This window comes from Erythranthe guttata, chromosome 10 (genome assembly GCF_056151865.1).
Source record: "Erythranthe guttata isolate IM_541 chromosome 10, IM_541, whole genome shotgun sequence".
NCBI classification, from domain to species: Eukaryota; Viridiplantae; Streptophyta; class Magnoliopsida; order Lamiales; family Phrymaceae; genus Erythranthe; species Erythranthe guttata.
This window is the reverse complement of record NC_142542.1, coordinates 17175124-17202558: the sequence shown is the minus strand read 5'-3', so window position 1 is coordinate 17202558 and position 27435 is coordinate 17175124. Positions and strand designations below refer to the sequence as shown.

Genomic DNA, 27435 nt, shown 5'->3' with positions numbered 1-27435 from the left:
TATTTCCATTATTTCCATATACACCCCCTGATGAATTTGGCGTTATAAATCTACACACATATGATAACATATGTACAAAATGGATAACCATACGAGAAACGTAAATCCACTAGATTAATGATATGTGACACGCTTCATCTAGCACTCGTTGGCAATAGAATTCGAACTTGGATCAATTAAAACAACTTCACTTGCTCCAGCCGCTACATCATCCCTTGCAGGACAATAGTACCCTTGTTCTTGAAATGAATACCAGAAAGCCCCTAATTAAGGCGAATTTGAAGATCCAAGTATTTATTGTATAAAAAACATAAACACTGAAAACACGATAATAGGTTTCAATTTTGGATTTATGCCAAATAAATGGGATCGTGTAATTATGGCACGATGCTCAAAATTGTAATTAGAAGACTCCATCCATTATTTTAAGTCCCTATACACAAAATATTCAAAAGATGCAATCCCAATGTTTTTTTTCTTTTTTAATGCATAGCATAGGCTTCTAGCCATATTACTTATTTCATAGCCAAATATGTGATGGTTATAAATTATGGGTGAAAATTGCAATAAAATTTTCGAATTTTATCGATTCTTATTTGGTTTTTTTTTTTTTTTTTTGGAACTAATTTTTTTCGACTTCCTTTTAATTACTGAAATTTCAATTTTTAATTATTTTTCTGAAATTATTTAGTGCGGAATTGGAATATTAGGAGATTTTCCTCTTGAGCTGGGGAAGTTAAGAGGTAAATGTAGTTTTACAAACAAAAAAAGTGATCTTTATAATTAGACATATTTTAGCGATTTATTTGCAATTTAAATATTCTATTACCATCTCTTTGATTTTCATTAGGGGCATTTTTTACTGTTTATTGCCTTTTATGTTAAACTTTTGATATATAGACCAGTAATTTGAGAAAATAAATATTATTTCACAAACAAGATAAATTATTATCTTAGGAACTATTGTTAATTTACCTACAAAAAAATGACAATATATATGTATGTACACCTGGCATTCCGACAGATGCAACACGTGCGAAACCTGCAAAAGTCCAAAACCTAAATGAAAAAATTTGTTTGATTATGATTAGTACTTACGTGGAAGATCCGTTAAGTAGTTGACCTTGCCAGGAAGATTTTGCTGGACAAAAATTGACGTATTCCTTCATCCATCTCTTCTACATTTTCTATGTTATCATATGATTGGTTTATTCTCGCCTAAATAATATTTTTTTTTTTCGTTCCCGATTAGGTGAAAATAAGTTAAATTTATAAGTGCAGTAATTTAATATTTTGCTAAATTAATAAAATTTTACTAGTCTCGACTGAAATTGCACATATATTGGTCAAGAGATTTACAACGGTGGGTCCGGCGCAACTTCGTTTTTGTAATCGAAATTGTTCCTTCTTTTTTTCCCTAGTTTTCGATCTTTTGGGATTTTTATTATGGGTAAATTACAAACACCCCCCTGAGGTATGGTCAAATTACAAAAAAAAACTCCTCTTGTTTGGATAATTACATCTACCCCCTCAACTATGATTTTTTCTTACACCTCCACGCTTATGGTGCCAAATTCAACATAATCATTTAGATTCGGTGAAATGTGCTCTAGTTTGTACTCGTTTTGTGTAAAAATACAGTTTCCGATGTACCACAAACTGATATATACAAGCTAAAAATCACATATTATGATCATCTTGCTTCATAATGTAGAGTTTGAATGGGATAAAACGGGTACAAAAGTGATAATATTCCATATAATCTCGAAGATTCCACTAAATTTGAGGAGTTGAGGGGGTGGTTGTAATTATCCAAACAAGAGGGGTGTTTTTGTAATTTGACCATACCTCAGGGGGTGTTTGTAATTTACCCTTTTATTATTTATTATTGCAAAAGATAATGGGCCAAAGCTAAAAACTAAGGCCCAATAGCCAAATAGCAGAATTGTTGATCCAAAGCCAACTCTATTATTCTCTAACGAATAAATGTCCAATTTATGAATTTTAATTTATTTTTTTATCCTTTCACCTCATAGTTTCATTCATACTTCAATAACACATTAAAGAAATGGTGTAAGTGAGAGGAGTTAGATGCTACACCTAGTTATTCACACCGAATGGATTTTAACCGTAGATTTGATTAAATAACTACCCACTAAGCGCACACACACATGAGTGTGTGTTGATTATGAGTAGATCTACGACTCAAATCCACCCAATGTAAATAACCAGGTATAGCATCTAATTTCATGCTTAAGTGATTTGATACCCAATTTTGATCCAACTAATAATAAATTGACACGTGTTCGTTCGGGTATAACCCCTGATTTGAGCTGAGATGCACCAATTTCTGTTTAATTCTTTGCGGGCTTATTTTATTTAATAAAGTTTGGCCCATATGCTTATTTAGGCCCATTTCAACCTAATCAACCCGACCCACTTAAATAAGATGTGTTTCTTGACTTGTAAATATCAAATTGTGGTGCATTAGAAGCTGTTTTTTGCACAAAACAAGTACAAACTAGAGAACATTCCACGCAATCTAGAGGATTTTGTTGCATTAGACACCATAAGAGTGGACGTGTAAGAAGATTTATTGAGATGCTATTGAAATTACCCAAACTTGAGGGACATTTTTGCAATTTAAACTTAGTAATATTCCTTTTTCTAAAGTAAATTTGAGCAAAGATGCGTTGGATTCATCCAATTTTATCTAAACTCCACTAAAAATGCATTTTTTTAAAAAATATACAAAGAACAAGATTGGGGAATAGGCTATGCTCAAAATTATGTAGATGGGGGACCATAAAAGAATTGACAAGATTGGAGAGAGGAGAACAATAACAACCCCAACTACCAAAATTGACTGGTAATAATGAGAATAATAACAAAGTGGCAATGATGATCAGAGTGCACAATTTATTATTATTATATTTTTCAATTAAGGAATCTTCAGCTAAGTGTGTAAGCACTGGATAAATCTACGCTCTCGTCTAATAGCTAGTAAACTGTACAAGAGATGTAAACTACACTAGGCTAACCATATGTGACAGACTAAACTCGATCTAACAACTGTGGACTAAAGAATTCGAACATTGATTAATTTACACAAGTTCGTTACGGGACAACAAAGTGGACACTTTTCCTTTGTAGACAAGTTGGTTTGAGGTTGCCGCAAAACTCGGTGTCGGCTTCCTTTTTTTTAATTAATCAAACCCACCCCTTAAACAAATACACCGAAACAAAAGCCAGCCTTAATAACTGGCAGATGAGTTTGTGAGTATTAAATTAGCTTTTCTTTTTTCTTTTTTTCCCTCATTTTTATGCCGATTATTAAGCCTTACACCTCATTCTTTAATTAAGATAATATATTTATAGAGTGAGAGAGAGGGGGGGAATGTAGAGAGATTTCCTGAGATGTTTGTCTGTCATTAATATTATAATTAACCAAAAAAAAAAAACCAAAAAAAAAATCAAGAAAAGAAAACAACCCTTTTCTTGGTTGAGTTTGTGGAGCGGTGGGTTCACATTTATAGTGTGAATCTCGGGTTTCTTGCTTGTGATCTGGGTTTGGTGGTGTTCTTGATTTTCAGGCAAAAAAAATTAAGGTAGGGGGTTTGAAGAAATTTTTTCATTAATATACTTGTGTAAGAAAAGGGCATCTCCAAAAGAATCTTTTGATTGCTGAGGTGAAAAGTGAAAACAGAAGAAGTGGGGTTTGTTTGAATCTTTCTCAATTGTAATTTCTACCTGTAAAGATTAAATTTTTATTTCATTTTTATTCACCTCTATATATATAATTTCTCTTGACAAAGTCAGTTCCAGCTTATAGCTAATACAGGAATCTGTCTTCATCAAGACAAAAACAATTGTTTAATGATCAATTTGTTACTTGCAAAACCGGTCCATGATGGCGAAATTCCGCCTCCCTCTTTCCCAAATCGATCAGACCTAATCGAAAATATGCAATTCTTGCATTTCTGTGTTCTTCCCGATTTTCGGATATAGAAAGAGTGGTGATTTTTATTCAAGATTTTGATTTGTGGGGTTTGTTTGTTTGTTATATATAAATATTGTGGGGGAAAATGGGATTTTTGAGTATTGTGGGGAATTCGTTCGGTTGTTCGGCATCCGGCGAGCGTTTAGTCTCTGCAGCAAGAGACGGAGATCTTCAAGAAGCAAAGGCATTATTGGATTATAATCCGCGCCTCGCTCGATATTCCACTTTCGGTGTTCGTAATTCTCCGTTGCATTATTCTGCAGCTCAAGGTCATCATGAGGTATATATATCTATATATATTGCATCAATGTAATAACAATAATAATACAATGTAATAATTAATCTCTATAGTGTGGTTTGTTTGACTTTGGATTTCGGACTATATTCTTTAGATCGTTGCACTTTTGCTCGAATCCGGAGTTGATATTAATCTCAGAAACTACCGCGGACAGGTACAATTAATCGTTTTTTTTTTTTATTTTTTTTTTATTTTTTTTATTTTTTTTATTTCTTGAAAATCGATATTTTTGTTTATGAAATTTAATTTGCTTTTTTCTTGTCTATGTGGTGAATTTAGACTGCCTTGATGCAAGCTTGTCAATATGGGCATTGGGAAGTTGTTCAGACACTAATACTCTTTAAAGCAAATGTATGATAAATTGCGATTGTCTTTATGTTTTTTTTTCCGTACACTAAAGCTAATGTCTGAATTAGACATAATATTTGAGAATCGTGTTGATTTCGATTTTTAGATACACAGAGCGGATTATTTAAACGGAGGAACCGCACTCCACTTAGCAGCACTAAACGGTCACACCAGATGCATACGCCTTCTATTAGCCGATTACATTCCGAGCATCCCTAATTTTTGCAGTATTTTGAGGAAAAAATCGAGAAACGAGGAATATATTTCCGAGTTCGACGAAGGGTACTTCATTCATGCTATCGGTTCTTGATTTAATTAATTTAGTTTTTTTTTTCTTTCCTATGAAGTGGATTTGATTTTTTTTTTGTTAGTGCGCTTTACGATGTAATAAGTAGACCGGCCGATGGAGGTGTTACCGCCCTTCATATGGCTGCACTGAACGGCCACGCGGAAACGGTTCATCTACTTCTCGATTTAGGGGCTTCGGTAAATGAAGTCACGATTGAAGATGGCACTACAATTGATTTAATAGGTACAATAAAAATCCAATCTTTACTGCAATTTTATAAAGTTCCGATCTTTTTTTAATACAAAAATTGCCGAGTCCGAAATGTAAAATTTCTTGTCGTTTGCGTAACCGATGAATTAATCGCCATGGGGGCAATTCTTTAAGTTCATTTAAATGGTATTGCTAAGATTCAAGAATTTAGTTTTATGTATATGTACATATATAATGTCGTGATTTTAATGGATAAAATAGACATTCTAAAGCTCGATAATGTGTTCGTCTTAAATGTATTAATTCCAGACGAGACGTTTTTATTTTCTTACTATAGGTGCTGGAAGCACTCCACTCCATTACGCTGCATGTGGCGGTAATGCACAGTGTTGTCAGGTTCGTTTATTTGGCGATTAAAATAAGTATTAAAATTATCCGAATAAATTTATTCCTTAGTATAATTCGTATTTCGCCGTTTTTCAGCTTCTAATTGCCAAGGGTGCGAGTCTGACCACAGAGAACGCAAACGGGTACGCAAAATCCCCGTATATTTTATTGAGAACAAGTGGAATTTAAAGTATTTATTACTTTTATCGAATTATTGTTTTTCTCCTCTAAATTACTATTCTGCCCTCGATGTTCGAAGATGGACGCCGTTGATGGTTGCTCGATCGTGGAATAGAGATTGGCTTGAAGATATTCTAAGCCGAAGGCCAGGTGGCCGGCCGAGACTCAGTCCTTCACCGTGTTTATGCCTTCCTCTCATGAGCATTGTCGAAATTGCTAGGTGAGAGAATTACTATACACATAACCGATATTGATTAATTTTGTACAATAAATTAGATTTTTTTAATTTTTTTTATATTATATCTCGTTTTACGACGTTTCAGACAATGTGGATGGAGAAGTAGCGATTCGCCCAGCTCCGGGTGTATAGATCCATGCGTCGTTTGCTTAGAGAGAAGGTGTACAGTTGCTGCAGAAGGTATGCTTATTTAAAAGGGGATTTTTTTTAATTATTATTATTATTATTATTATTATTTTTTACTTTCTCTTTTTTGGTTGTGTTTAAATTGGGAGAATTACAGTTTTGGTCCCTCATGTTTGGTCCGATTCCACTTTTGGTCCCCATTGTTCCAAAGTGAACAAAGTTCACCTCCGAGGTTCAATTTTAAACACTTTCGCTCGCTGCCGTCACATGTCCGTTAGCATGTAACGAAAAACACTATTTTTGGGGTCAAAAGTGAAATTTAAAACTTTTTTGGGGCTGAAAAATAATTTCCAAACATGAAGGACCAAAACTGTAATTTTCCCGTTTAAATCTCTAAAAGGTTTATAGTTAAATACATAATAAAACCACTTCGTAATGAAATTAGTTTGTATGTAACAACTTTTGGTTAATCAAAGGCTAAATAAAATTTGAGATTCCCTTTAATTTTGCAACACGAATGCATTATCCACTGTGGACTCAGTTCGTTTGCCAACATAAGCCATGTCTAGGGCTGGAAATTTGAATATAATTCCCTTCTGATCCGAAATTTTCCAATTTTGGTACAATATTTTTCATTCCGATTGTTCCGAATTTTTTTGAATTTTAATTGGAAAAAATATGAGATTCCATTTTTGATCCAATTCCCAATTTAAAAAATAATCTCATCTCAGCTAATCCTATCACAACCAAACAAAACCCAACATAATATTTTTTTCCCCTCGTTTTTTTTCGCAGGTTGTTTCCACGAGTTTTGCACACACTGCGCGCTCTACCTTTGCTCAACAAACACCGCCTCAAACGGGGGCCACGGCCCCCCGGGCTCAATTGCCTGCCCACTATGCCGCCACGGCATAGTCTCTTTCGCCAGGCTGGCAGGGACAGAACCGATAATAACGAAAGAAATCGCGAGAACGAGCTTATCTCTACCCTTTTGCACATGCTCAACAAACGAATTTGCCGACACAAACAACAATTCTCTGGAAACACCGTTGGATTTCCACTGCGCTCGTTTTCCTTCGCCCATCGGAGCATCTTTTAGATCGCTGAGCTGTAAAAGATTCCCTTCGGTGAATTGCATGGGAGTTTCGGAAAGTTCTACTAGTCCTTGTTTGGTTAGGTGTTCGACGAGATCTTCGAGTTTTAGGCGGTCGAATTCGCAGAGTGACGGCAGGAAATGGCTGTGTTCTTTGAATCATAGTAGCTACTGCTGATTGTTATTATACATGGTTGAGAATTAATTTTATTATTTTTTTATTTGTATTGGTTTGTGAAAAAGTTGTTTGGGTAAATATGCAATTGTTTAATTTGTGAAAAAGGAGATCATATTTTTGTTTGTGGTTTACATGAATTTTGTATTTTGAGAGAGGGAATTTATTCGAATTTTTATTATTTTAATTGTACAATTGATACATAAAATCTTTAAACAATCTATCAAGAATGATATATTTAATGTGTAACTATTAATCATTAAACACTTAAATATTTCTTTATTGATTTTCTTTTACATTTGAACTTAATTAGCTTATTAATTCATAATGTTAATTATTTTATGCATTAATGAGAAAGTAATGCTTGTGAAAAACTAACAGTTTCCACCCATTGCACAGCCAATCAAATTCAAGCTAAACATCATTCCATTAACAAATATTACATTACAACAAAATTCTGCACATTGCATCTAATTCAAAACAAAAACACAAGCTACAAATTAGAAAACAGGAAAAAAAAAATGAAAAACCAAAATAAAAGGCCAAAAAAAATAATATATATAGAATGATTGAAACTTACTTACACGTACCCAATTAAGCTCAGAAGGAATAGCTAAAAACGGAGAAGATGAAAGGTTTGAACGGGATAACAGAATATCTAAAAATAAATTAAATTGCTTCAATTGAAGAAAATTAAAATAAAAGAAAATATAAGTCTTGCAAGGTCAAGAAAAAGGAAAAACAAAAAAAAAATTACTTAAAAAGCTCAGAGAGGATAGCGCCCGAAAACTTCAAAACTTTGCCGTTAATTTTTTTCCCGGCGAGTTTCGAAACCGCAAAACTGTTTTATTCAGACATGAGAACTCCACAGAACATGCATTCTTCACCTCGTACAGTTCCATATTGATAGTTTTGATGAGAGAGAAAGAAGAGAGAGAAAAGACAGTCATCATATATGAAATTATGAATGTGCTGCTGTGAAGTTTGAAGTGATGGAATTTGGAACTAACTTGATGAATGTAGCATGTTTATATAGACAATAAATGGAGCGCAAAAATACATAGGAAACTGCATTTAGTATTTTATTCATTTATTTTTTTTATTTCCTTTTTATCCAATTTTTTTAGTGGTCCAAAATGGAATATAATTTTGTTGATTCCTATTAGAAAATTATTGATTTCGAAACAATATTTTCTATTTCAAATTATGAAATGTTTCGATTTTCGTTTTTCTCGAAACATAATTGGAATACATATTAGATTCCAGTTTCCAATCCAATTTTAGATTTCAATAATATTTTTAAATTTTTTGATTATTTTTCTAAATTACACTTACAATATCAACGTTATTATGTATTTGATATTACACAATACAAATGACTACATTATAGAATTTTTAACGTCCGCCATTTCCAATTTAAAAGTTTGAAATTGTCGAACAAATTTTGTCATTTCAAATTTTTAAGTTACGATTTTTGCTTTATGTGCAAACTATTTTTGAGCGGATTTTCACTTAGTCTCTTATTTCGGAAAAAAAAAATCTCCAAAAGTGTTCATTATTAATTTATGATTCCCAATCCATCCGACTTCCACCCTTAATAACAGTCTCCCAATTAAAATATTTGAATTAAGATACTCTCTACTATCCCACTTGAAAAAATAAGTTTATTTTTACCAAAAATAAATAGGATAAATTACTGCCAATCTTTGAGGTAAGGTCAAATTACGAAAAAAATCTTTTATGTTTGGGTAATTACGGCCACCCTCTCAACAATCAATCTTCTTACACATCCATCTTTACGGTGTCAAATTCAGCATAATATAATCTTCTAGATTCAGAGCAATGTTCTATATTTATACTCGTTTTATGCAAATTTTAGTTTCTACTGTACCACAATCTAATATTTACCAGCCAAGTTATGATCATCTTGTTTCAAAATGTGAAGTTAGAATGAGATAAAACATGTCCAAAACTAGAGAATATTGAAGTTTCTATTTTCTAATGTATATTTCTTTTTTTACATATATGCAGTGTCAAACTTTGAAGTAATAAATTAGTTCTGAAAATACAAAAAAAAAAAAAAAGTCAAAAAAAGTCAACTATACTGTATACTTATGCGTGTGTGTGTGTGAGTGTGTGAAACTCTGCAAAGTTAGAAAGCAGAGAAAAATCAGAAGTTGAAGTAATGTGACTGAACAAAAGAACTCTGCCACTCACATATCTTTTATCTTCTGTTTTACGTTATATGCCTAACACTTAACTTGGGAAATCTCAACTCTTTTCTACATCATTTAATACCTAATATGTATTTATATATATGTATCTATACGTATGGTTTTTTTTTTTTTTTTTTTTTTTTGACTATTTATTAATTTTAGGTGCAGAGTAGTCTTCTTTAATTATGCACTGTAGCTTTCAGAAATTAATTGAAGGAAAAATAAAAATGGTGATCAATGAATTCCAATTTGCTTACTGACTAGTTCTTGTCTAGCCTTACACTTGATTAAGACTATACACTTCTCCCAATCCAAATTTAGTTTTAATTAGCTAGTCAACAACTTGTTGCATAGAAAAATATTATCTATTTTTTCTTAAAATGTGTTTTATTGCATTTTTTTTAAATAGTGATGAGATATATTTTTATTTTTGGATTTCATAGTTTTAAAAGGATTGAAGTATATAAAAAAGGTAAGTTACAACCACCCTGAGGTATGGTTAAATTACAAAACATCCCTCTTGTTTGGGTAATTACAACCACTCTCCTCAATTATAAATCTTTTTAGACGTCTACCTTTGCGGTTTAAAATTTAGTGGAATCTATTATACGGAATGTTATCACTTTTGTACCCATTTTATCCCATTCGAACTCCACATGTTGAAGCAAGATGATCGTAATATATGTTTTCTGGCTTGTATATATCAGATTCTGGTGCATCAGAAACTGTATTTTTTGGCTTTTTATTATGTTTGCTTTGTTGAACAATCAAAATATTAATATTACTGTATTACACAATAATAGTGATTTTTGTTGTGTTAATATTACTATGTTAGAAAGTATTATAGCAATATTACTGGTTTAAACAGTAATATAGTTAATATTACCGTGTTAAACAGTAATATAGTTAACACATCCGTCGAACACATCAATATTATTGTTTAAACGGACAAATAAATGTTGAACAAAAAACTTAAAAAAAAAGGGTAAATTACACCCACACCCCTAAGGTATGCTTAAATAATTTTCAGGACCCTATGGTATCGATAATTACAGTCACCCCCTGAAACGTAGTTAGAAACTCTAACGGGATAATGCATTGGATACATTATTCCGATATGTTTCTAATGGACTATTACTTTTAGCTAGTGGTGGAGATAACATAGAGTTGTGGGGAGTAATGGGGTGACATGGCTCCCCCAATATTTCTTAAATCACTCATAATCCTTTGTTGTCTCCACCATTTCCTGAAACCAATAGTCCGTTAGATTTCTCTCGTAATAACGTATCCAATACATTATCCCATTGGAGTTTATAACAACGTTTCAAGGGGGTGAGTGTAATTATCGATACCACAGGGACCTTTAAGTTATTTAAGCATACCTCAGGGTGTAGGTGTAATTTACCCTAAAAAAATAAAAAAAAAAAATAAAATAATAAAAAATGAACGCCGCCGAAAACCAGCGTCGACTGTCGGTCAGCGACGTTAGAAAAGAAACAAAAGAGTCAACGTCAAAGATCCACGGTTACGGGCGAAATTATAGTCAAAATTGAATTAGAGGTCAAAATTAAATAATTGGTGAAATTTGTGGTTAAATTAAAGTTAAATTGAATTAAATGATAAAATTGAAGCATATTAAAGTGTGAAGGGTATTTTTAGTGTTTTGCTTTTATATAATTACTATTACCATAAATCACTTCGATAAACACAAATTACTTAAATTATACATTGTTTTCTAATAGAAAGAAATTAAATTATATTTTTATGGATAAATGGCAAATAGAGTCATGATAAGGGCATCTAATTAAAAATGAGACATTCAACTTTTTTGTCTTTCAACTAAATCCAGCTCATTCAAACTTATTTTCAAGTAAGGAAATTTTTTTTATATATGCCAAAATTACCATCAATTCCTTGAAACTCTAATTCAACTCCAATTTCATGATTCACACCCCAACTTAGCCCAATTTTACCAATTAATCAATTTTGACCCTCATTCCAATTCTGACCCACCACCGTCGGTGACCGCCGTTGACCGTCGGTCTCTGGTGTTGTCTTTTTTTTTTCTTTTTGAAATTTTATTTTTTCTTAAATAAAATATTTAATTAATATTACTGTCTTGGCTGCTAAATTACTATCTCCATCGGTAATATAACTGTCTGAGATAGTAATATTACTGTATCCGGCGTTGATTTTTTTTTTAAAAAAAAAATTTAATTAATATTACTGTCTTGGCTGTTAAATTACTTACTGCAATAGTAATTTAACTGTCTCAGACATTAATATTACTATTTGAGACAATAATTTTACTGTATTAATTAATTTTATCGTCTTAACCTGCAATTGTTGTCTTCGACCGTAATATTACTGTCTCATGCAATAATATTACTGTTTGAGACAGTAATATTAGTAATATTATTATTTTGGTATTTAATATTACTATTTTCAGACAATAATTTTGTTGTTAACACAATAATTTAGAGAGGAAAAAAAAAAGTCAACGCCTGAATCCGACCTGAAAAATATTTTAGAAAAAAAAAGTTTTCAAAATAAAAACTATAAATAAGTCAACACCGGAATCTGGCTGAAAAAAAAAATTCATAAAAAAAAATATTTTTTGAAAAAATAATTATTTTTTCAAAAAATTATGAAAATTGATATGATATATTGATCAAAAATCCGAGGTCAATGTTTAATATTGAGAAAATTAGAGTATAATGAAAGGAATTGCATAATATAGAGGATATTTTTGACAAAAGACATGAGTATGAGATTATTTACAAGACTCTTTTTTACGTAAATCTAAGTGCATTTAAGTCCCTTATCATGGGCCTCATTGTGATTCTCTCTATTTTTATATTTATAAATAATCTAAAGTGGAAATAGTGTATGAATATTCCAAAAATATTAATTAACAACTATATAAAGCTGAGGCTACAGAAACATAATCAGAGTTTTTTTTAATCGTAAATCCTGTGATTATTATTATTTATTAATAAAATAGTGCGTGTCACAATGTAAATAGGGTAAAATGTGGGGCTACTTTCACAAAACAAAAAAGTAGGGTTTTGTGCTTGTTCTGCTTCTGCATTTGTGCAGTAAATATGCATAGGAAAAACAATTATTCCCTATTAATTTTATACGCCACTTATATACGGAATATATACTTTTTATATAATTCTAAATTTTAAATAATATTTAGGGTAAATTATACTTCCCCAAATTTAACTATTGTTATTTTAGACCCCTTAGATTTGAAAAATTAAAGACACATCCCTTGAGGTTTGATTTTAAGTTACACTTAACCCCTTGTGGCAATTGACGTTTTGAATATTCTATTTTCACTCTGAACGAAAATATTGAGTAATTTATATTGGCCCTCTATGGTTGAACCTAATTGTATTTAGACCCCTAGAGTTTTAAAGATATTATAGAGACCTTCTTTAAAGTTTAGTTTTAACTAAAAATTGAAGGGTAAATTCCATTTCACATTGGTTTGGTATCACATTACCCCCTTTTATTGTCGATTGCATCGATTTGCCCTTCTGCAATTGAATAATTGTCTCAATGTGGCAATGTTAAGGTCAAAGGTCTAAAAACTAACGGCGAGGGCCACATTGAGAAAATTTTCAAGTACAAGGGGCAAATCGATGCAATCAAGAGTAGAAGTGAGTAAGTGATATCGAGCCAAAATACAAGGGGGGAAAGTGGAATTTATCTAAAATTGAACTTAAACTCATATTCAGGCTTAATTTCACTTCGTATCCTTTAAATGTAGCATTTTGACACTTTGCACCCATAAAATACAATAAATTGATCACAATAACAAATTAAATTGTTCTTTCTTCTATCCCCAATATAAATTCAAGTGTACAAAAGGCAAAAAAAAAGAAGAAAAAAAAATCACAACGAATTATTGAAAAAAACTATAATTTCTTACAAATTGTTTCACTAAATTATTTGACTAATTGGTGAAGATATTCGGTAAAAAACTTTGGAAGAAAGTACAATTTTCAAATAACTTGATAAACAAAATAGCTGAAGAATTTTTATTTTTTGTAAAATATTTTTTGTGAAAATAAATAAATAAATATATTGATGAAATGTATTTTTATTTTTATACTTTATAGTTTCAAAAGAAATGATATTATGATTGAATATTTGGCATCCTAAAAAATACTACTAAAAATATTAAATTATGCACAACCCCTCCCCTAATCTCCGCTCTTTTTTTCTTTTCTTTTTTGGGTAAATTACACACACCCCCCTGAGGTAAGCTTAAATAACTGTAAGGTCCCTATGGTATCGATAATTACACTTAGCCCCCTGAAACGTAGTCAGAAACTCTAATGGGATAATGAATTGGATACGTTATTCCGATAGGTTTCTAACGGACTATTGGTTTCAAAAAGTGGTGAAGACAACAAAGAGCTATGGGGTGACATGGCTCCCCGAACATTCCCGAACATTTCTTAAATCACCCATAGCTCTTTGTTGTCTCCACCACTTTCTGAAACCAATAGTCCGTTAGAACCCTATCGGAATAACGTATCCAATTCACTATCCCATTAGAGTTTCTGACTACGTTTCTGGGGGCTGAGTGTAATTATCGATACCACAGGGACCTTACAGTTATTTAAGCTTACCTCAGGGGGGTGTGTGTAATTTACCCTTCTTTTTTTTGTTCTTTTTTCCTTTGGTATATCTAAGTGGTGGGTGACCATGGTGGGTATGTTAGAAATTTATCGTAAACACATATACGAAGCCCAAGACCAACATGCTAGAATCAACGAGAATTATACAGAAATATAAACACGGAAGCGTACCTTACATCATGGAATTGAATCTTCGAATCGCCACTGGATTTGGGACAGGTCTTCCAAAAAATCCACAGTTCCTTAATTATCTCTCTAACGATGGATTTTAGAAGAGACGGAATGGTTGCGTTTCTTTGGGAACCATGACCCTTTATATAACTTTTAGATAGCGATACGCATTTACATTACATATATTGGCCCACATAATTATTGAAATAATTCCAACAGTACAGTGGGAGTGGTTATGGAGAGGACAATGATGGATGGTAGCGGCGGGCATGGTGGGGATGGTTTGAGGCGAATTCCCAAGGTGTGGCTTGGTTATGAAAGCGGCTATGGTGGGGTGGTGGGTATGAAGGCGCCTGTGGTGGGTGGTAGACCTGACAGCGGCTATGGAATCAGTGGGTATGGGATGTGGTTATGGAGGCAGGTAGGGCAGAGGAGGTTGTGGTGGTGATGGTGATATGAGAGGTGATGATTATATTGTGGTATACTGCGATATTGACTACACTGACATTGACTACTATGAGTGTCTACGGATGGCTGACGGCTAGGATTAGAAGGGGAGTTATGCTTTTCCAATAGTGTGAGTACGAATGACTATAATTGACTGAGAATTATTACGGGTTCCTACGATTGTCTATAGATGACTACTACAAAAATTAAAATAACAATATGTTATTTTCAATATTACGTAGAAACATAAACAAATAATTAGGTTATCATAACAGTGAAAAAAATATAAAAGTGAAAAGGAAAAAACAATGTGATCTACATAAAAAAGAAAAATAATAAAATTAATAAAAATGTTAAATGAAAAACTAAAGATATTGAACGCAGAATAAAAAGTAATACTTAGTGCATATTTCACTTTTTGCATAAGGAGGACAATTTTAAAATGAATTTAATAAAAAAATGTGAAACAAAAGCTTAATTGGAGTTATCATTTCATTCAATAATTTTTGTAGCTACCTATATCTTAAGACAAATATTTACTAAAAATTATGATCAAGCAACATGTCTACATCCTTGTAATATAAAATACTCCTAGACCAATTAAAAAACCCATCTTTTCCAATAAATGAATTATGATGTAATATATATATCAAAGTGATGTCATATTTTATCCATGGCGGACATTGCCCAAACCACCATATAATCAATAAAATTATAATTCCGTTGACCTTATTTTACCCCCCTTCCAATTCAGTTGATTTGAGCTTTGGTGGATGATTCTAGATATGGCAATCACCATCCATATCCCATCCCCTTCTCCGCCGTCATTTTCCGCGCCGCACGCCTCCGCAAGCCTCCGCCGTGAGCAAATTCACGGCGGCGCCGCCTTCCCTGTAAAATTCCCCCGCCGCCGCCCCCCCGCCCTTCGCTCGCTCCGTGCTAATTGCCAGCTAGCGGACCAACGAGTAACACCTCCGGCGGCGACTCCGGCCAAGACGAGTAGAATTAGTAGGCCTTTGTTGTCGGTGTCGGAGACAACCTCGGAGGCGGAGCTGTGGGCCGCCGTGTGCCTCCGCGTACGGACGTTCTACGACTTCAAGGAACCCACGTTCGGCATCGAAGTGAGTGCTATGCTGAAATCCATTTTTTACTAAAAAATTATTGCAATTTCTGTGTTTTGTTTGATATTTTTTTTTCAGATTGGTAGTAATTGCTTTTACACTACTCTTGTTCAATTGAAAGTTTGCCGATCATCTGTCTGATCAATTAAATTTGGACAAATCGGACCCGAAATTATCCATTTCGAATTGAAAAACTAATTTCGATTCCGTTCCGGAAAAATTGGAAATCGGAATTTCGGAAATTTGAATGATAGAACTTTGTTCCGTAATTGTAAAAATTCGGATTGGAATCGCGGCCACTTTTTACTCACTTAGGGCTCTCATGGTTACCTATATCGGATAAGTTTAGATTAGATTAGATTATCGGATAAGTTTAGATTATATTAGATTAGATTAGATTAGTTCTCTACTGACTAATTAATTATTTAGTTAGTATGATGTTCGGTATGTAAGCTTAGATCTTGTATTAAATCTGTTAAATTTTGGTATTATATGTGATTAGCCTGTAAAACATTTTAGGGTAAATTAAAACCCACCCTTGAGGTATGGTAAAATTACGAACTCCCCTCTTGTTTGGGTAGTTACAACAACCCCTCAACTATAAATTTTCTACACGTTCACCCTTCAGTTTCAAATTTAGTAGAATCTTCTTGATTATATGGAATATTATCACTTTTGTACCCGTTTTATCCCATTCGAGCCCCACATTTTGAATCAAGATGATCATAAGATGTGTTTTTTAGCTTGTATATATCAGATTGTGGTGCATCAGAAACTGTAGTTTTACACAAAACGAGTACAATCTAGAGCACATGTTCCACGAAATCTAGATGATTATGTTAAATGTGACACCATAAGGGTGGAAGTGTAAGAAGATTCATAGTTTATGGGTAGATGTAATTATCCAAACAAGAGGGGGTTTTTCATAATTTGACTATACCTTATATAGGGTGGTTGTAATTTATCTAATATTTTATTTAATAAAATTAATATGTGGTTTGAAGGATAAGCTAGTATTTTACTTGTTTAATCACCTTCTATTAAATTGAGCTCATGGGTAGGGGTGTAGCGGACTTTGATTTTAGGTTTGAAAAAGTGTGAATCTTGCCAACTGAATGTGTTACTGACCTCTACTATTTAGTCAGTAGAACCTTATAGTGGTAACCAAACGAGCCCTTATTATACTAAATGCACATTAATGTCGATATTATAAGTGTAATGTTGGGAAATAAATCGGAATTGTTGGATTTATGTTCGGCAATTAAAACCGGATCAAAATCAGAATGTAATATGCATTCCAATTCCGTTTCGAATTTTTTTTTTTAAATCGGATGTCAGAACTTTCGTAATTCTGAATGAAAAGTTGATATTGCTCCAAAATCGAAAATTTTCGAATCGGGATCGGCTGAATTCAAAAATTCCATTCCAATTTTGATATTTTTCCCTCAGATGAAGCTGATGTTTTTTCTCCTACTTGTCAAGTTTTAATAGGATCATAAAAAGTACTTGGCTGAGCGCGAATTCGAAGCGCTGAAAGAACGAGTATCGGGATTGAGAAAGGGCTTCAGAAAAGTTTCCTGCATCAATGCTACACTGCCACTCTCATTAGTTCTTAATATCTCCGAAGAATTGTCCGCCTCTTGCAAAGTAATCACCTGTTCTTTCGATTATATAATTTGAATGGGCCTTTAATCAAATTTTGAATTTGATTTTCGACATTTTTCCCGTTTTGCAGTTTTCGCAAAACGGAGCAGATCGAGTTGTTGTTGGGACATTAGATCTGAACCAGTGCCTTAGCCTTCCGGATGAAATGATAGGAACGAAGCCTAAGGTGTTCGCATTCACATTAATATTTATTTCGTAAGTTTATTTTATAAACCAGACGATCTTCTAAAAAGGTCTTTATTTGACTTACTTCAACAGGGAATTGGAGCTGATTTTGCACGGGCATACATTAGCAATGTATGCGTGGCTGAAGAATTGCAACGAAACGGTTTGGGCTACGAGCTTATTGCAGACGCAAAAAGGGTCGCTCAAGAATGGGGTAAGCAGTTACATACATATAGATAGGGTGAATTACGACCACCCCCTAAGGTAAGGTCAAATTACGAAAACCCTCTCCTGTTTGAATAATTACAACCACCTCTCAACTATGAATCTTCTTACACGTCCACCCTTATTGTGGTAAATTCAACATAATGTTCTAGATTTGTGGAATATTCTCTAGTTTGTACACGTTTTGTGCAAAAATACAGTTTCTGTTGCACCACAATCTGATTTTTGATATTTACAAGTTAAGGGACAGATCTTATGATCATCTTTTTTTCAAAATGTGGAGCTCGAATGGGGTAAAATGGGTACAAACCGGAGAATATTCCACTAAATTTGACACCGCAAGGGTGGACGTAATTTACCCAAACAGAAGGGATTTTTTTCGTAATTTGACATTACTTCAGGAGAGTGGCCATAATTTACCATATATATATATATATATATATATATATATATATATATGTGTGTGTGTGTGTGTGTGTGTGTGTGTGTGTGTGTCTGCGTTATCTTTTGGCACCTGTCACATGACTCAATTTTTTCGACGATTTTTTGTTTTAAGGAATAAGCGACTTATACGTGCATGTGGCTGTGGATAATGAAGCAGCTAAGAAACTGTACATAAAAAGTGGTTTTACGATAGAGAGCGACGAACCTGCATGGCAAGCCCGATTTTTGGATCGGCCAAGAAGGCTTCTTTTGTGGACTGCTCTTCCTATCCCGTACGAATTGTAATAACCTTCAATAAATGTCGTCATAATTAAGACACACACATTTTTTCGCTTTCTATATATAGTGTCTTTTGTAAATTACATTCTTGTATCGTGTCCTGTACACGAACGACGAATTATATTGTTAATTACGTTAATAATTGAAATTGCCTCACGGTTTTCAAGAAGAATCAATTATAATTGTTCGTTTTATTTTTTTTTTCGATTTGGTATTTATTCAATTCAGCGAGTATTTTCACATATTATCTTTATTTTTCACGAGTTTGCTTAAAATTTTCACGAAAAAATTATTCATCCACATGCTTGTCGGAAAATGTTCTCTTACAGCAAAACCACTACTACGTTACAAATTATTAACGATGTCTCGGAAACAAATGACAAACAATTTCATAAACGCCATAAACAATGAATTCGCACTCTATATGCTTCAACTTTTGTAGAATTGCAGCTCGTATTTCGTATACGTAGCAGAGAGAATTAGCATGTGATTTATAGTCATCGACCATGTCTTGTACTTTTGATAATCGTTCATCATGTCCAGCTTCGTTATTCCCTTGTCTGTTTTTAGTACAATTAGATAGCCTGTCTCGATTTTCCCACCTTCCGAATCTTTATATATCTCAGCGTGCAAGTCGATCACAGTACCTAAAATAAAAAAAATAAAAAAAACAAAATAAATTCGTTTGTATGATGCTAGCAAGTTTTGATATGGATCATCTTTAATGCTGTCACAAATGTACGTTTATATGAAAAAAGGTGAAATTATAGTTTTCATCCCTTAAGTGCATTTCATATTTGGTCCTTCATGTTAACAAAAAACACATTTGATCCCTCATGTTTTAATAATTTAACATTTTTGGTTATTTTCGTCAATTTACCGTTAGGTCGTCAGTTAAGAAATGATGGGCACGCACTTGATTTTGTTAGTACTAACGAAAAATTGACGGAAATGATTAAAAGTGTTGAATTTTTGAAACACCAGGGGTCAAATGTGATTTTTGTGAACATGAGGGACTAAATGTGAAATCAGTGCAAATGCGAGGGAAGAAAACTGTATTTTTCCTGAAAAAAAAAACCTACTTTCTTTTTGTCTTGTGAAAGCATTTAGCATGTTGAGTTTCTTCAACTTGAGAACAACCTGTATAATTCAAGAATAATATCTTAGTTTAGAAATGCAATTTAAATAAGAGTAAATTACGAAAAATTTCCCGAACTTAGGCTAAAATACGAAAACACCCCACCTATCTATAATTACCAAAACCCCCCGAAGTTTGTTTCCATCTTACACCGACCTCCTTACCATGTGATTTTTCACGGAATCTTTTTGATTCCGATGTATATTTCGTGAAAATTGGTAATTTTATCCATGCAGACGCGACATTTCCTTAACTATGTTACTTTTTTAAGACAAAAATTAACCTCAAAAGGGCAATGGTAATACTAAAAGGTCGTGAAAATGTTATTTACGAAGAATAAAGATTCCGTGTAAATGCCCTCATAAGGTTATTTTTTGTCTTTAAAATGTAGTATAAAGAAATGTCACGTCAGGGATAGAAACGACATGTTTTTGGGAATAATCCCTCGAATAAAAAAGATTCCGTAAAAAATCACACCATAAGAGGGTCGATGCAAGACAGAGACAAACATTGGGGGGATTTCGATAATCACTGATAGGTGGAGGTGTTTTTTGTAATTTACCCTAAGTTCAGGGTTCTTTTCGTAGTTTACCCTTTAAATAATCATAAGTTAGCAGTAGTATAAGTAATTAAAATTACCTTTCCTTCATGATTAAGGATGATTGTGACTAACCTCAGCAAATACCTTCCTGTTTCAACATTACATGTTAATCATATACTAAATGTGATTAGGGAATGGAAATCGGAAGCTGGAAAACCGAGTTAGAGGAAAAAAGTAGCGGATAAACGGAGCAAAGCGACGTTAATAATTTTTTTTTTCTATAACAAAACGATTATGATAATATTCGTACCGTCTTTTGTCTCGATATTGAGCTCTGCACCTTTGGCCAAAATCGATCTGCATTTATCGAAATTGAAATCGATTTCGTTATTATCTTCAATCGGCAGCACTGGAGAGCTTCCGTTTATTCTGTTCTTGTGACCTCCTCTGGCTTTTAGAGTATCAGCTCCTCTTATTGCTTCAATAAAATCGAAAAATAAAAGTTGCATGATTGAGAAAACGAGAAGAATACTTAGGTTCGTAAATTGTACGTAACAGCCTAAGAGACATATTATTAATTCGTCAGTTTGAATAATGGAATTTTCTAATTCCATTGATCCCGATTCGAATATTTCCGAATTTGGAACAATGTTTTTCACTCTAAATTCCAAATTTTGATTTTTCCGATTCTTTTTTGGAATGGAATTGGAATTCATATGAGATTCCCTATTCCGATCAGATTTTAATTTTCAAAAACTTCGATTTTATCCAAAAACGACACTTAATATATCAATATTATTATGTAGTTTATATTATAGGTGACGAAAAATCTGGAAATTGCGAATTCCGCCAATTCTGATCCGAAAATTTCCAATTATGAAACAAGTTTTGTCATTCCAATTTCTGAAATTCCGGTTTCCTTTTATTCGAATTCTTATGGAACATAATTGGAATTAGATTTCCACTTTCGAAACAAAAAAATGGATTTTTTCCGCAAGTACTAATTCCGATCCAATTTCCAAGAATTAAATTTCGTGCTAACGCGTTATAATCATAATTAAATAATAATAGTAAAAAAGATAGGTCGTTACATGTGGAGGCGGCAGCCGTCAGCGCAACTATCTCACCAGCGTTCGTGCTACTTATGGCGGAGCCTATCACACCCCTGAGCTGCTCCCTCTTCGCCCCCATAGCCTCCGCCACCTTTGCGCATTGTGCCGCCACCAAGGCGGCAGCCGAAGCAACGGCAGATTCCTTATTAGTGTCGTGTTTCGAGTTTTCTGCTGCTATTGCCGCCAGCGCAGCCGCAACTCCGGCCACCGATATTGCTGCGTGCACTTCTGCGTTCTGCAGCCTCTGCTCGTCTTTTCGCCTCTGTTTTATTTCCTTCACCCATTTTTTTATTGACACTTGTTTAAATGGTGCCATTTTCCACGTCATCTGAAATCGTATAAATTGTCAAAAAACTCCCCGTGTTATAGTTATTAGCAAAATACCCCCTCCGATTCAAGTTTATTAGCAAGCTATGAACTTGCTTTTTTATAGAGAACGTAAAGTTCTACGATCTTTAAATAGATCTCCGAAACAAAATTTGAAGACCCGTTTTGCTTACTCAACCGAACTTGTCTTTAGAGAACTTGTGTGCAAAAAAAATACATCATAAGTGATGCTGTTGCTTATATTTAAAATATGAGGGGTTTTTTAGTAATTCAGTATAACAGAGAGGTACTAAACGCAATAAACTAAGGAATCGAGATTTACCCATTTCCTTTTGAAGTAGCTGTTATAATTCACTTCCGGGTGCATTGCTTGCTGCATCCATATCCATGACTGAACAAACGATGAAAAATATGAAGAAAATGTTAATATTTTCTCCATGTAAATTAAATTAGACTTTGTCCGATAACTTCATTTTTAACGTGGTAATAAAAATTGTTGTTTAATTTACCTTTATATCGTTCGATTTCCAAGGAGGCGCAAACGTATCTCCATCGCCCAACTTTGCACTCTTGTCCATATGCTGCATGTTCTTTTTTACATCGATCACATAATAATTAGTGCGTGTATGGATATACGGACGCATATAAGTGTTACGTATAATCAACTTACCACATAGGGAGTACTAGGATCATGCTCGAATACCTTAACCGGACTTTCTTGAAGAACAAGCGATTGATGATTATCGTATGTCTCGGGTTGCAAAGCTTGAACTGCAAAATTGCACCAAGAATTCGAAAGAAAATCCATACTCTCGGGGTGTGCTTGAGAAAGTGTCGGCGGATCGATTTTCACTAACGCCATTTAATTCGATATAAGAAGCTAACTAATTTCAGTTACAAAAAAAATGTCCCTTCATATATAGGTACTATTTTTTCTTCTGTCTTCTAGCCTTACTTTATTTAAGCATCTATTTAAAGTTGCTGTTTTGGAGCTGTATGCTGATCAATCACAAAAAAATAATAAAAAAAAAAATTCAATTTAATAAAATGGGGTACAAAAGAAGCCTAACCACATGATTACAACTTGTTGGATAACCCCATTAAATGCATTACTTTTGATTAAATTAGAATTCCATGCATGTGTGGAATGATAATCCATGAAAATTTAGTGCCACACTACCTTTATGTCATCTCAAGCAAAATTTAGAGAAGATTATTTGATGAGATTTTACAGTTGGAAAAGATTATGTATAAATTTACGAAATTCGATTTCGCGATAAAATTAGATTAAATGGCGTCGGGAAGATAAGATGACCCGTTAAGCATATGTACATGTTTGTGCATATTATACATAAGCACGAAGTTAAACCTCAATAAATTAATACAGTTGGGACTAGTAAAATTATATTAATTTAGCAGAGTATTAAATTATTAAATTTATTATTTAGCACATTACCCTCTAGTCAGAATCAGAATAAATTATTATTTTAGCAAAATTATTATTAATTTATTAAATATTATTTATCGAGGTTCTTCTGTAATTTTTTTTAGGGAAAAGCTCTTTCAAATATTAAATGGAAAAATTACACATGCTAGCCACTCATGATATGCATGAAAGATTAAATGGCTATGTATATATTTTAATTTGAAAGATAAGAATGTGGGGTTTTGGGGACACTGTTTTATATCTTGCTAACCATCAAGAGTTTTGATATAAAATTCTTTGTTATTTTTTAGATCTTTAACTTCTTTGTTATTTTTTAGGGTAAATTACACCTATCTTTGTTATTTTTTAGGGTAAATTACACCTATGCAACTAAGGTATGCTAAAATAACTTTAAGATCTCTGTCGTATTGGTAATTATAAGTTTATAACCACACTCCTAAAACAATTACCGGAGCCAAGATTTCATGTCCTGGAGACCGATATGCATTACATTTGTTTTCCGCGGGCCTGTTAATGCGACCGTAGACGGAAATCTATAAATCTTATATAAAACAATAAGGATTTAAGAAATGTTTGGGGAGCCATTGTCTCCACCACTGTCTGAAACTGATAGTCCTTAAGACCCCGAACATAATAATTTATCCAATACGTTATTATGTTAGATTTTCTAATAATGTTTTAGCGGGTGATTGTAATTACATATACCCAGGAATCTTAAAGTTATTTTAGTATCTCAGGGGTTTAAGTGTAATTTACCCTATTTTCTAACATACTAATTATAAAATGGTCATATCTAAATTTAATGTGTTTGATTATAATATGTTTGAATCAATGTTATGCTTGATTACCATTTTTGATTAAACAAATGTGAGATGAAGATTAGCTTTTTGAGTGTAATGATGTTTGGACAAACGAGCGAACTACTTTTCAATCACGTACAAGGCATGTTATTGATTCAAGTTGTCGACATTATGCTTGCTAAAATATATTAGTTTTTGGAAATTTAATTATAGAGATATATAAAATATATATATATATATATGCGTAGACACGTAAATTTAATATAATTTATATTATATTAAATTGAATCCCAAGATTATAATTTATCTTGCAAAATAAGTCATGGAGATAATTATCAATTAATTATTGACCAATAGGATTGTTTCTTCTCTTCCAAGTTATAAGAGATAAATATCAATTTAAAGAGAGCCAATCAAATCGCGCCACGTCATCAAGAATACTTTGTGTAGGACTCTTATTCTACCACTATAAATAGGGACCCTCCCTACACAATTCAAGACACAACTCAAGAAGAAGAAAAACCGTAGGAGAAAATTCTCTCTACAATATTCAAGTCGTTCTTCAACAAAGAACAAATTCAAGGCGTTCTTCATCAAATCGAGGGCGTTCTTCAACAAATCAAGATCGAAGGAAGATTGAAGGGCCAAATCCATCAAGAATCAAGATCTCCAAGTCAAAACCCGTTAAAGATCAACAAAACAAGATCGAAGGAAGAACAAATCAAGATCGAAGAAAGATTGAAGGGCCAAATCCATCAAGAACTCCAAGATCTCCAAGTCAAAACCCGTCAAAGATCAACAAAACAAGATCGAAGGAAGATTGAAGGACCAAATCCATCAAGAACTCCAAGATCTTCAAGTCAAAACCCGTCAAAGTTCAGCGTTAGATCCGAGATTCAAGTCGCAAGACCCTTGGAAGACGTTATTCAAATCCAAATCAAATCCGGAGAAGATCAAGTCAACGACCCGACTCCGAAATTCAAAGTCAAACGCATATCTTTCTTGAGAGAAGAATCAGAGGATTAAATTAGAGTTTGTAACCCGCAATATTTTATTTTAATTCAATAAAATTATTTTTGTGCAAGTTTTTCTTGTTTGTCTAAATCGCAGATAAGAATTTGTTGCTACAAATTTTGGCACGCCCAGTGGGACATCTCTACCTCTCATCTCTTCTCTCTCTCGAAGATCCTCAAAGTGTTGCAGTGACTGCTCTGCGTTCGCAATGAAGACTGCTACTTTGGATTCATCAAGTATGGGCTTAGTTACAAGGAGTATGGTTAAGAAGCGGCAAGCATCCTCCAAGACTAGCACGACGCCCCAAACCGTTCAAAAAGGCTTACCACCTCTTGTCAACACAAGCACAGACGTGGAAGGCTCAAAACAAGAGATTTCACAGTCCATGCCTCATTCAACATCAAACTACTCAGAGATGACATCCGTCATGACAACAAACGCTACAACTATGGAAGAAGCATCCTCCAAGACTAGCTCGACGCCCCAAACCGTTCAGAAAGGCTTACCACCTCTTGTCAACACAAACGCATAAGTGTAAGACTCAAAACGAGAGATGTCACAGCCCATGCCTCATTCAACATCAAGCTACTCAGAGATAGCATCCGTCATGACAACAAACGCTACAACTATGGAAGAGCAAATTGCAAGTTTGACCAAGGCTATTGAGGGACTCGCAAAGCATGTTCAACAACGAAATTCTCAAATTGCCAAGTTGATCGAGAAGATGAACAAAGCCGATGCTAGTCAAATTGTGGAACAGATAGAGGCTCAAGACGAAGTCGAGGCATCCACAAAGCAACAACCAGTTGAAAACGAGAAGGCTCAAGCTCAAGATTTTCAAGTTTCTCCAGAAGGGATGATTCATGTAGATCAAGTGATGACGCTGATCGGTGGAACCATCAAAGACAAGTTGGAAGGAGGCTCGAAGTCTCCATCAACCTATGTCAAGCCATACACGCAAAGGATTGATGATCTAAAGATGCCAATGGGCTATATACCTCCAAAGTTTCAACAATTTGACGGCAAAGGCAACCCCAAGCAACATGTGTCACACTTCATCGAGACTTGCAATGATGCCGGGACGTACGGAGTTCACCTCATCAAGCAATTCGTCCGATCGCTCAAAGACAACGTGTTTGATTGGTACATTGATTTGGGGGCAAACTCCATTGATAGTTGGAAGCACTTGGAGGAAGAATTTCTCAACCGCTTTTACAGCACTCGAAGAACAGTCAGCATGATTGAGCTCACCAATTCCCGCCAATGGAAGAAGGAACCTGTCATCCACTACATCAACCGTTGGAGAAATTTGAGTCTTAATTGCAAGGATCGACTGCCTGAGACATCAGCTATTGAACTATGCATCCAAGGAATGCAATGGGGACTCCGATATATCCTTCAAGGAATTCAACCTAAAAGTTTTGAAGAGTTGGCCACTCGAGCACATGATATGGAATTGAGCATCATAACTGCAAATGAAGTGGAAGAACCTTCATTCCAAAAGTCGTATCAGCTCAAAGATTGAAGAAGAACAAGAAGATCATGAGGATGGGGGCAAGTCTTTTGAAGAAACAACATCCTATGCAATATGACAAGTCAAATCAAATGAAGCACTCCTTGACATGAGTTTAAAAGGTCTACATGTCCAAATTGAATGAAACACTCCTTGACACGAGTTTAAAAGGTCTACAAGTTCAAATCAAATCAAAGCTCCTTGATACGAGCATAAACTATCTATATATCCAAGTCAAATCAAGGCTCATTGATATGAGCATAAACTATCTATATATCCCAATCAAGTCAAGGCTCCTTGATACGAGCATAAACTATCTATATATCCAAATCAAGTCAAGGCTCCTTGATACGAGCATAAACTATCTATATATCCAAATCAAGTCAAGGCTCCTTGATACGAGCATAAACTATCTACATATCCAAATCAAGTCAAGGCTCCTCGATACGAGCATAAATTATATATATATATATATATATATATATATATATATATATATATATATATATATATATATATATATATATATATATATATATATATATATATATATATATATATATATATATATATATATATATATATATATATATATATATATATATATCCAAATCAAGTCAAGGCTCCTTGATACGAGCATAAACTATCTATACATCCAAATCAAGTCAAGGCTCCTTGATACGAGCATAAACTATCTATATATCCAAGTCAAGTCAAGGCTCCTCGATACGAGCATAAACTATCTATATATCCAAATCAAGTCAAGGCTCCTCGATATGAGCATAAACTATCTATATATCGGAATCAAGTC

General features: G+C 33.6%; 3 protein-coding genes across 6 annotated transcripts; 2 read left to right on the top strand and 1 right to left on the bottom strand.

Annotated features, from left to right (window-relative positions):
* The first annotated feature begins 3101 nt into the window (after nt 1-3101).
* LOC105952331 (putative E3 ubiquitin-protein ligase XBOS32) lies at nt 3102-7531 on the top strand. The gene is made up of 10 exons (XM_012975874.2): nt 3102-4280; nt 4393-4452; nt 4578-4649; nt 4753-4928; nt 5018-5178; nt 5483-5541; nt 5629-5675; nt 5792-5932; nt 6036-6130; nt 6872-7531. The coding sequence occupies exons 1-10, from the start codon at nt 4086-4088 to the stop codon at nt 7345-7347; spliced, it is 1482 nt and encodes a 493-aa protein (XP_012831328.2). The 5' UTR covers nt 3102-4085; the 3' UTR covers nt 7348-7531.
* Nucleotides 7532-15507: 7976 nt separating this feature from the next.
* LOC105958371 (Acyl-CoA N-acyltransferases (NAT) superfamily protein) lies at nt 15508-18908 on the top strand. Its single transcript, XM_012982380.2, has 5 exons — nt 15508-15954; nt 17446-17601; nt 17690-17785; nt 17878-17998; nt 18566-18908. Exons 1-5 carry the CDS (start codon nt 15607-15609, stop codon nt 18736-18738), a joined length of 894 nt encoding a protein of 297 aa, XP_012837834.2. The 5' UTR covers nt 15508-15606; the 3' UTR covers nt 18739-18908.
* A 99-nt stretch (nt 18909-19007) lies between these two features.
* On the bottom strand, nt 19008-22811 carry LOC105958370 (auxin canalization protein (DUF828)). 4 transcript variants are annotated; one of them, XM_012982379.2, is made up of 8 exons: nt 22554-22811; nt 22360-22440; nt 22173-22241; nt 21503-21851; nt 20722-20889; nt 20510-20559; nt 19815-19872; nt 19008-19379 (listed from the first exon to the last, which is right to left on the bottom strand). In XM_012982379.2, the coding sequence occupies exons 1-8, from the start codon at nt 22710-22712 to the stop codon at nt 19162-19164; spliced, it is 1152 nt and encodes a 383-aa protein (XP_012837833.2). In that variant the 5' UTR covers nt 22713-22811; the 3' UTR covers nt 19008-19161. The 4 variants fall into 4 exon arrangements, with proteins under 4 accessions (XP_012837833.2, XP_088680101.1, XP_012837831.2 ...); XM_088823975.1 differs by having other exon boundaries at nt 22360-22431; XM_012982377.2 differs by having other exon boundaries at nt 22521-22810.
* Between the last annotated feature and the right edge of the window lie 4624 nt (nt 22812-27435).